Genomic DNA, 11,105 nt, shown 5'->3' with positions numbered 1-11,105 from the left:
ACCACCCCCCGCGCGGCCGCGGACCCAATCCTGGCTGCAGCCGCGCGTCCACCCGAGGCAGCGACGTGGCAGACGGCGGTCAGCAAAGCCAGGCGAGTGTTCTTTCGGCGCGGGGGAGCGCTCGGCGGCGCCTGCCGGCCGCGTTCTTGCCACCGCTGGCAGCTGGGTGTTCGCCCCGTGTCTCCGCGGGGCCTGGTTTGAAACGGCTCTACCTGCCGCCCCGGGCCCGTTCGGGTTGCCGCGCTCCGGCCGGCCCTGCTGGGGTGGAACGGCCCGAGCCGCCGCAGCCGTTAACGGATGTCGCGGCCGTTACGGGACGGTTCCCGGCTCCCCCGGCAGAGGGGCTGGTGCTGGCTAGTCGATTTTTCAGACCTGAGAGGCCGTTAACGGGCCGGCCGAGTAACGGCAGTAGCGGACACGCCGGACGCGGGTACACCTTAAGCTCTGCCTCCGGCAATCCCTATTCCTCCCCTGCCTCGGGGGCGCAAGCCAGTGACCGAGTAAGCCTCAGATCATCTCTGAGATGTTGCTTTCGCTCTACAGCTGTAAAACTTTTCCTTGCTTGAATTAGGAATAAGAACATTTAAAAGTATTTAAAGAAAAAGAAGCATGTTGATTTAATTCTTTTAGTTAATCGGTATTCCATAGATGCGCTCTACTGACAAACTGGCCTCTTTGTGCTGGTTTCTGAGTCACTGTGTATATGTTATTTTATCTCCCTTTGCTAGTTGTCATAGCATATTCTTTTCTCTCTTAATTTAATTTTCTTTTAAATAAAAAAGAAAAAGATAACTAGAATGAAATCATGGCTTGTGATGTAAGCATCTTTGTATAAGATAACACAAAGCAGTAAAATACATGTGTTTCACCTTGCTTAATCAGTTTCTGGAGGTACTATTTATAGTGTATTTTCATTTTGTCGTCCAAAGGGCATTGACAACAAGACAGCAAAATGGAGACCAAGTGCTATAGTCGATTGATGTTTTGCTCCAAGACAACCTTTTATACTTTTCTGCTTGGAGGAGTCTTTATTGCGTTGGGCTCAAGTCGAATCCTCCTGATGAAGTATTCTGCCAATGAAGGTGCTGTTGGGCAATAAACATAATATGCGTCAAATAAGATAGAGTTGATGTTTGGGGTAAAATGGGTACCCAAAAGCTTAATTCTCCATGTGCAGAGTTCTTAGCATAAACATTCTATTATATAAGTGGTAACATGTATTTCTTCTGTACTGGAAAATTTCTATGTAGCCGCTGGTCTCACATAAACTGATAACTTGGGTTGCAAAGTGTATGATCCACGTGGAGATTCACCCTTAAAAGATGCGGCAGTAAGTTATTTTATAGCTGATTTTCAGAGACTAAATTGTTGTGTAAGCACTATCAATGTATGTGTCTTTACTGAAATATTTGTCTCACAACAGGCTAAGGAAAAAAGTGGTGGGCGTGCTATAACTGGCTAGTATTGCTGCTTCTCCTTTTGCCAAGTATTAGCAAAATATGCTAACAATGGGAAGATACAGTCCTAGAAGAAGGTTGTGTCATCCTGGAAGCTGGTTTCTGTGAGGGGGAAAAAAAAGAATATTGTTCTTTGGGGAAAACATTCCCATTCTTACATTGTTTTAAAACAGTGCTGTTCTTGAGTTCTTCCAAAAAAGTCTGCTGTGAACTGGGACCAAATGAGGAAAGATTTCAGCCCAGAAGGGGGGCCGTTCAGGAAGTTGTATATCATAAAAATTGAAGTATTTATAATGAAAGTGCTGACATAGACTTTTGCATTTATGGAAAGTGGCTAAAATGCTGACTGCAGGGGTTAAAATAGCTTCTTGCTCTATGAATGCAGAAGACAGAATCTAATTGTGTACCCTCTATGATTTGCTGAATCCCACAGATAACAAATATGATTACCTTCCTACAACAGTGAACATATGTTCTGAAGTAGTAAAACTGGTCCTATGTGTGGTATTGGCACTATGGGTTAAGAAAAAAGGTAAGTACCTGTGTTGAAAATAACTAAAATTTGTTGAATTTCTAAGATTTGCTCTACTTCAAATCCCTTTTTTTGTTGATTTTTTTTTTTTTTTTAAATTATAGATTCACATGTAGTAGTATGAGTAGGTCTTGCTAGTAGGGTTCACTGGAATTGTGTTTTCCTTGCTTTATAACTAAACTTTACTTTTATCATTCCATGTTGTAAATTCAGGTGTTCTTGAGTTGTGTGTATGGTAGCTGAAATGGGGACAGGTAAGTTGAAATAGAAATGTCATGAAGACACAGTCTAACATTTTCAGAATTTTAACACAGTATCGTGCTAGGATAATAGGAGACACCTTGCTGTGAAGTCATGACTGAACAGAAGCTTATAAATAGCACCAACTCAAGGATTGGCCTTTGTGTTCTGTTGTTCTGAACAGTTTTAAAAGCACCATCACCTTCCACTGAAGGGGCTTTGTCTGTGTGTAGTGGTATTTGAGTCAGAAGCAACATATCAATGCTATAATTCAAGGTAGTTTTGTTGTGAAGTCAAATCTTGGGGCTGCTGTTCAGGAAAAGCAGTGTCAGGCTTCACTAGCCACTGGTTTTATATTGCAGGCTATTTTTCTTTTTTCTTTCTTGGCTTTTCTGTCCTAATGTAAAAAGGATGAGAGGTTAACTTCATAGCATTTCAAAACGGTAGAGAAGAGACTTTTAGATTGGAAGAGGAAGAGGGTGTCAGGCACCGGAGACTCATGTTAAACTGAAGTGCTAGGTTTGTCCCCTTTTCCATATAACAATCATGGTTCTGACACGCCGATGAAATTTTTACTCCACCATTTAGTACAGATATACCTAAGATAGTAAATATATTCAGTCAGTGTTTGCCATCATTGGCTACTGTGGACGACATGTTTTCTGGTTTTCTTCCTTTTGGTTTTTTTCCCCCTTTTTTTTTTTCTTCCAGGTGTCTTGAGTTTTGCTGAGCTGATGTGTTGGTGGTTCAGAAGAGGATTAGATAACATGTGTAGTCTTAAATCTGTGGTAGCAAAGTATTTCTGTCATCAACTCTAGAGTAGCCTAAGGTTTATCACAGTCTTCCTCCTAAAGTGTGTGTCCTGAATAACTAAGTAAATGTCATTGTGCCTTGTCTTTTATTTCTTCCTTCTTCCTATATGTTCTCTCTTTATCCAGATCATGTGCTTTGTGCTACATATACTCAGTTCTGGTTTATTTTGTCTTTCTGACATTACTGGTTGCCGTTTGGGTGCTGTATGAACAGCTCCACTGCCTGTGTCACTGTTTCAGTTTTAGTTTTGATTGATAATCATCAGAAAATCATACCCAGTAATGGTGTCGCTATTGTGTGGGGACTTTAGGGTGCTTTTTGGCCCTCAAAGAAGGGTTGATAATTGAATTTTTGTTCCCAGTGGACAAATATTCTGATGGGAGTAGAAGGTTCCTTAATGTTTTGGTTGCTGAAGCAAGGAGGTGAATGCCCGTAACCACAGGATTGCTGCTCTAGCTGTGTGTTCTGCCCTGAATCTGTCCTCTGTGTGGCCAGAGGGCTGTGGTACCTTAGTTTTTTCAGTCCGACAGTGCTCCTGAAAAGAGAAGAGTGGTACCTATTCTGCTATAAGGGAATGGACTTTCGATAATAAGGATGTCTGTCTTACTGATTTTTTTTTTTTTTTTTTGTCTCATCAGAGGGTTGTTTGGATCATCCCTTTGAATGTCTTTCCTGGAAGAATTTTTGTAATTCCATGAAATGGTCAATTCCTGCCTTTCTTTACTTTTTGGATAACTTGATTGTCTTCTATGTACTGTCCTACCTCCAGCCAGTAAGTATATATATACTAAATAAATTATCTTCCAATGTCTTAGTGGTTGGTAAGATTGCCCTTAAGACTATCTACAGTTGTAACACTGGCAAGGCAAGATTTGCAGGTGAAAGAATGATCTGCTACCTGACCAGCCAGACCTTCACATTCTCTTGCCCTCTGGTCAGTGTTGTACAGTTCTCAGTAGAGTTTCTGTGTATTTTCTCCATACAAAGTGATTTAGAAATAAGCTGAATTGTTTAAGTACTAGGCAGGTTTTCAGTGCTTTCCCTCCTTTGGTTTCTTCAACTCTGTATTTCACTTTTAATGCATTTGCTCATCTTGCTGGTATTTGAACTGCGTTTTTCTGTGCGACTTCTACCACTTTATGTATGTGACTTCACATGATGACCTGTTTTCTTTCCTCACTGACTCCAAAGAAAAGTGAATTAAGTGTAATCCCACAAAGGGAGTAAATGTAATAGGAACTGAGGCGGCGAGGAAGAGAACGGACTCTTTAATTTTTGCATTTGTTTATTAGTTATGTTTAAGCACAAAATTTAATTGGTACTTTCTTCTAGCTACATTCAGCTTTTTGGATGAATCTACATATGCTCAGGAAATAGCACAGTTTTTGTGTATTCTTTTGTTTTTGTGCTAGGATAATTTTGGTTCAGAATCTATGAAGTTAGATGAAAACAGACGGTTAGTGCTTGCTATAAAATACTGTGGCTGCCCCTGTTTGACCTTAAAAATAAGTATAATTGTTTCTGTTCCTTCTCTTTCTGAACTTCTATTTAAAGTATTGTCCTTTTATGTGTACACTTCTGTCAGGGACAGAACAGAGTCTAGAATAGGACCTGGCTGTAAAAATCTAATTAAAATCAAGAGTCAGGTATCTTAAAATAACATGCACAGGTGCTTGGTTCTGTAGTTTGTTGTGTGGGGTATTTTTGGGGTTTTTTTATTGGGGTTTTTTTTTTTACATAAGGAAGGAAATTCAGTTATAATGTTTGCAATAGCAAAGCCTGATGTTTAGAAGGTTACATAAACAGTATTGCTCTCTTAAGCAGTTTGATTTGTCTCAGTTAAGGTCATCTTTTGTAAAATGCATGGCTTTGATATTTTACACACCCACACCTCCCCTTGTCTCTCTCCCCTCAGAACATGCGCTGTAAGATTTGTCTTTTTTAGAGCTCTTGGCATCCTGAACCTTTTTACTGGATATATTTTATGAGGGTTAGCTGAAATTGTAACATTATCATGACAAACAAGTATTAAAATAGATAACTAAATACCTGTAAGATAGAATGCCTTGATAGTGTACAAGACTGTGAAAATGAAGAGCTGGAGACAAGATGCTTGAAAGTAGGCGGCCATACTTGACTGAACTTGGTTTCACGTGACTTTAAAAACTAAGTAGTAGCTGGGTGAGCAGTTGCTTGAAGTATAGAGTTGCCTTGGTGAGATTTTTTGCTTGAAGCTTCAGCTATAACTATGGATGCTCTTCAGTGGCTAACATTTCCTAGTGATAAGACTTTTTTTTTTTTTAGAGGCTGTGTTTGTGACATGTAAGTTAGTGATCTTTGGTAAATGTTTTTCTTATACCTTCTTGTCTAGGACAGAGGTCCGTTGAGGCCTCGGAGGACAAAGCAATTCAAAATTAATTCCTTCTAACTATCCTGCTGTTGATTTTGATCATATGATGTTACCAGAAATGTTGGATGGGGGGCTTTGACTGTGAAGCAAAACCAGAGTATACATGGAACACTAGTACATTTTGCATCAAGCCTCTTTTTTCTGGAGTGGCTGCTGCTAGTTCCAGATTCACTTGTTTATACAATATTTTTCTCCTTCCATAGTGTTCACTTAACATGAATATTTATTGAGTTGTAATCTTGCAAAGCAGAAAATAAAGCTGTGATTTCTTAGGCAGATATCTTTTGTGTCAGTCTTCAGCTTACTTGAGAGCCTATGTCATGCTATTTCATGTGATCTATTATTCAGCAGATAGTATGTTGGAATAGAGTGGAACTAAGGTAATGGGAAAGGGCCTGTGCTTTTCCTCTGGTAAATGAAAAAAGCTTTGCTGTTGCAGCATTGGGAATGTGGAAATGCAGATGAGAAAGTTCAAGATAAAGTCTGTGTTTTGCACTTCTGAATCCATATATGTTTTTCTGTAAAATTGTCTAAAACAGTGATCTTACTTCAAAGCTGAATTGGAGGAAGGCATTCAGATGTGTAGGTTTTTGTACATTTACTGACTATATAGGGCAGTCCTGAATAAAACACAAGTTGGGAACATTTTAACGTTGGGATCTTTAAGTTGGGATCTTTAATGGTAACTGCAGTGTCTAAAAGAGCCTATTCTTAGTCCAGTGTGCCCGTATAGAGTGTCTAATACAGAGACCAAGGAGACAATCCTTGCCACGAGGAGTTTGCAGCTTGGGATCATGGCTGTGGATTCGGGCACTGTCATTATACAACTCTTCCCAAATTAGACAGGAGCTTTAGAATTGTATTCAGTTGTACTTTGAAATAGGTGAATTTTTTAGTACAGTTGCAGTCTTGAAAATTCAAGCCAAGCACATCCTTATCTTTGATAAATGGTATATAATAACAGCAAATGCACATGACATGCAAGAAGTTTATTTTCTGCAAGTGCCTTGTCCGAGTCTGGGATTTCATGAATGCTGGAAGCTGGCACTGCAGCCAGAAGCGGCCTTCCCTTATTCTTTTCTTATTTTCATTTTGGAGCAGCTTCCTCCTTTGTGCTGACACAGCTGTTTTTGCAGCTGACTGGTCAGCCTGATCTGACAGAAAACTAAACCCTTTTTTCTTTTGTTAAGTAAGTTTTCCGCTCGGTAGGTTTCCTCACATGTTTGTTTCAGTGCATCTTTCCCTGCTACAGTGTAACTCCGGCTCTGTGGTTTGCTTGAGATTTTGAAATGGGACTTGAACACTGTTTTAGGGGTGTGTTGTTCTACCACTTGGGTAAGGAAGCAAGTTCAGTACCAGCATGATGCTTTTCACTCTGGCACCTTGCAGAAAGGTGAACACTTGAAGTTAGTGGGCTTTTGATGTCCACACTATGTCTGGAGTATAACTTTGTTCCTCTTTTCCTCTTTCTAGGCCATGGCTGTACTCTTCTCAAATTTTGTCATTATAACAACAGCTCTTCTCTTCCGGATAGTGCTGAAGTAAGTTGTATTTAGTAAAGTAAATAGAATTTTATATCTTCCCAGCTTTGATGAAGAAGTTAAGCTACATTCTTTCTCTTTCTCTGATGGGAGCAGTAGTTTTGTTTTCTTGTGGCTATGCCAACTTGGAGAGCTGGCTTTGTTTTCTAGATCTGAAGGTATAGGAAAATAATAGCTTATCAGGAGTCCCTACATATCTCTACACATTTGGTCAACTGTAATAGAAAACAACTGAAATCATGATTATATAGTTGTTGGTTGGTCAGAATTAAGGTTTGGGTAGTTTAAATCTCGTATTTCATGATTAGCAGTACTTCTTTCCAGTCTGCTGTAATTCTTAATAGAATGTAAATGTAATCTAACAAAATGGGATGAGATACGTAAGAGTGAAAGATAGAGCTGTCTTCAGTAATATTGTGCCAGCCCTGGTGTGTTTTTGATCAACTGCATAGTATGTTTTAAAAAGTAATTACATATCTCTTCTTCATTTTTCATGTGACAAAAGCCAGATTCTCTGTCCTATGTGTTCTGCTTCACCTGATTTGTGCTCTTTATGGTGTGATTTGCATTCAGAAAAGACTGACAGGGAAATGGATATTAACTTCATACTCCACTCAAAAAGTCACTTGTGTTGAATGTGGAGCAAAGATGCCTTTTCTACAGGTGTTAATATACCAAAAGAGTGTCTGATAGTCTGACTTGAAATACTTTTTCTCAGTTGCTTAGTTATGCCTCTTGTGATGTCACAGTTACTTAATCTTCCAAATTTCTGATTTTTCCCCAAGAAAAGTAGGCTTGGCTTGAGTGAAAAAAAAATAGTATAAATAGTTCTAACAGTCTTATAAATTATGTTCATAGATTTATATGACATACCATCATAAAATGCTAGAAAAGGGCACAAAATCATGGGGAAAAGTGAAATGTAGTGAAAATTTACCAAAGAAAGAGGGTAATTATTTGAATGCCTGTGGTTTCTTTTTATCCATCAGACCTGTGTTCCCATGGAGACAACAGTTGCTTTTGAGTTGTTAGGGCAGTCAGTGTCTGGAACTAACATGCTATTGAAAGACTCTCCTCAGTTTATCTCTACGGAATACTCTGTTTTGTACTTCTGTGATCTCCAGGCTGGACCCCCCTTGCCATAGAAAAGCATGTTGCATTTTGGCATTTTACTGTCAATTCTGAAAAGCCAAGATTTTTCTTTGTGCCTGTCTCTGTCTCCTTATCTGTGACGTGATGTCTTTTACGTGTTTTATGGAGCCTGTTCTCCTGTCATTTAATTTCTGCCACTGTGTTTCTAAGTTGGTGGCTTTTTTGTCTACTCCTAGGCGAAAACTCTCTTGGGTACAGTGGGCATCTCTGGTGATTTTATTCCTGTCCATCGTTGCCCTGACTCGAGGAACTGGAGGCCATCAGCAAAGCTTGGCTGCACATGGATTCCATCACAGTATGTTTTTTAGTCCATCTAACCACTGCCTTCTCTATGCCGGACCTGAGGAAGCATGCCTGGAAAAGGGCAACTGTGTAGCACCAAGTTTCCTTCACAGCTTCCAGTGGAATGTCACCAGTACCATGGCAGGAGCATTGAAACCTCTCCGCCTCAGCCTGGGCCATCTGCTTATTCTAGTGCAGTGCTTCATTTCTGCTCTGGCTAACATCTACAATGAAAAGATCTTGAAAGATGGGGATCAGCTTGCTGAAAGCATCTTCATGCAGAACAGCAAACTCTATGCCTTTGGGGTGCTGTTCAATGGGCTTATGTTGGGGCTGCGGGATAAGGACCGGAGGCAGATAGGGAACTGTGGCTTCTTCTATGGGCACAACATCTTCTCGGTGGCTCTCATATTTGTCACAGCTTTCCTGGGGCTGTCTGTAGCCTTCATCTTGAAGTTCCGAGACAATATGTTCCATGTTATGACTGCTCAGATCACCACTGTCATCATCACCACCATTTCTTTCATCATATTTGACTTCAGGCCTTCTCTAGAGTTCTTTTTGGAAGCTCCTGTGGTGCTTCTCTCCATATTCATCTATAATGCCAGTAAACCAAGAGGCCTGGAATATGCCACTCTGCGGGAAAGGGGCAAACTTGCCAAAGGAGATGCATGGGAGAGGTCAAGTGGGGTAAGGCTTTTCAGTCCTTGTCTCCTCTGGTTTCTCTTTTATTTCTTAAAATCTTACTAATTGATTGGGTATTGCTTTGCATATTCCACTCTTTCAATTCATGAAGCCTAGGTAAGCATTGCTTTCCCACTGTGTCTGTAGACAGTCCTGTGAGCAACTTTTAGCTTTGTACAAATCCTCTCTTGAAACCTTTATAACCAAAATATTTACTGGCCCTGGTTGTCCAGAAATTGGAATTGATGGCTGGGAAATAATTGTGCTTAAGTAGAACCAATAAATCTGTGTAGCTGAGCCCACATCATGAAGTTAATATATTTGATGTTAAGATTTTTTTCTACATTAATAGTCAAGGATACCTGAAGACAAAACCTAATGTTTAAATACAGAGTTTTAGCATGTTTTTTTTCTTACGCAACATTTCATTCAGGCCGGTTAGTGCTCTCTGTCTAGATTTGAATAGTAATCTAGTTAACTAGAACATAGCAGGGAGGGCTTGCTCTTAGATATGTCATTCAGTTGAGTTGAGCAATCAGTCTGAGGGGGAAGGGTTAATCTGTGTGTACTTCTAGTCTGCGTGTAGAGGTGTGTTCTGTAATAAACGTTGCAGCCAGCAGACGGTGCTGTCTCCATTTCATTCTAAGAAACGTTAAACTTGGGAGAGAGGTTTTCCAGAAATTCCATATGGTGCCTTTTTAGGCTGTTGTTTAACAAGCAGTAAATAACAGTGTCATATATTTTTGGTATACCAGGCGTTAACTGTCTATTTTAGTACTTAAAATTGAGCTGAGCTGGTAAACTGGCAGAGATGAGGATTTGGAGAGGAAGATGTGATGAGCGGCTGGGAGATAGCGATATCTTAACCTAGATCAAGAGCGGCTGATAGTTTGAGCAGGTAAAACCAAATAGCAGTATGTGAGCAGGCTTCATGATGAAGGAATGGGTAACAAGCTGTTTTAGGGAGTGAGTCACTAAAAAATGTTAAAAATACAGGGGATGTTTTTTATGGGCATGTATATCCTAGAACAAGAGTATAACAAACTCGTAAGAGATTTAAATTACAGGGTCTTGATTTTATATAAGTGATGCCTTCAAAATAAACTTTACTCTTTCTTTTTCCTCTTCCTCTCTTCCTCTCTTCCTCTCTTCCTCTCTTCCTCTCTTCCTCTCTTCCTCTCTTCCTCTCTTCCTCTCTTCCTCTCTTCCTCTCTTCCTCTCTTCCTCTCTTCCTCTCTTCCTCTCTTCCTCTCTTCCTCTCTTCCTCTCTTCCTCTCTTCCTCTCTTCCTCTCTTCCTCTCTTCCTCTCTTCCTCTCTTCCTCTCTTCCTCTCTTCCTCTCTTCCTCTCTTCCTCTCTTCCTCTCTTCCTCTCTTCCTCTCTTCCTCTCTTCCTCTCTTCCTCTCTTCCTCTCTTCCTCTCTTCCTCTCTTCCTCTCTTCCTCTCTTCCTCTCTTCCTCTCTTCCTCTCTTCCTCTCTTCCTCTCTTCCTCTCTTCCTCTCTTCCTCTCTTCCTCTCTTCCTCTCTTCCTCTAGGTAGCTTTTGCTCACATTGTTCTCTTTTGCTTCTGGTTCCTCTAGGATGGAGAAGAATTTGAAAGATTGAACAAACCAAGCAGTGACATCGATACAGATGAAGATTCCCTCTAGCATGAGACTGGCTCAGAGGAGTGCTGTTACTCATAGCGAGAGAATGTTAATGTTTTATTAACATAGAGAAGGGTCATTTTTCCCCCGCTTGCAGAGCAATTGAGACTGTTTTGGGGCTGGATGTCAGGTGGATAAGGAAAACATTCAAGCCATATATGTGGAGAGTTGTATTGCCCCTCCCTATCCATGTAAATCAGGAGTTTGAAGTCTGCTGAATGAAACAAAATTTGCAACTGATGGGAACAGGAAGAGCCTTGGACCCTGGACTCGGTGGTCTGCGTGACTTGTGCTGCATTGTGGAAGGCAGTCCTTGACTCTAACCATATGTCCTTCACTGCTTTGGTTG

At 40.5% G+C, this 11,105-nt stretch overlaps 1 protein-coding gene across 1 annotated transcript; it reads left to right on the top strand.

Annotated features, from left to right (window-relative positions):
- Positions 1–952: 952 nt before the first annotated feature.
- SLC35A5 (solute carrier family 35 member A5) lies at positions 953–10,759 on the top strand (the record flags this gene model as incomplete). The annotated part of the gene is made up of 6 exons (XM_082014417.1): positions 953–1,082; positions 1,891–1,989; positions 3,681–3,814; positions 6,926–6,993; positions 8,322–9,117; positions 10,691–10,759. 6 exons carry the CDS (start codon positions 953–955, stop codon positions 10,757–10,759), a joined length of 1,296 nt encoding a protein of 431 aa, XP_081870543.1.
- Positions 10,760–11,105: the final 346 nt, after the last annotated feature.

Source organism: Phaethon aethereus (assembly GCF_964289735.1).
Source record: "Phaethon aethereus genome assembly, chromosome: 1".
NCBI lineage: Eukaryota > Metazoa > Chordata > Aves > Phaethontiformes > Phaethontidae > Phaethon > Phaethon aethereus.
The sequence above is the reverse complement of the archived record's forward strand: the minus strand, read 5'-3'. Positions and strand labels throughout refer to the sequence as shown.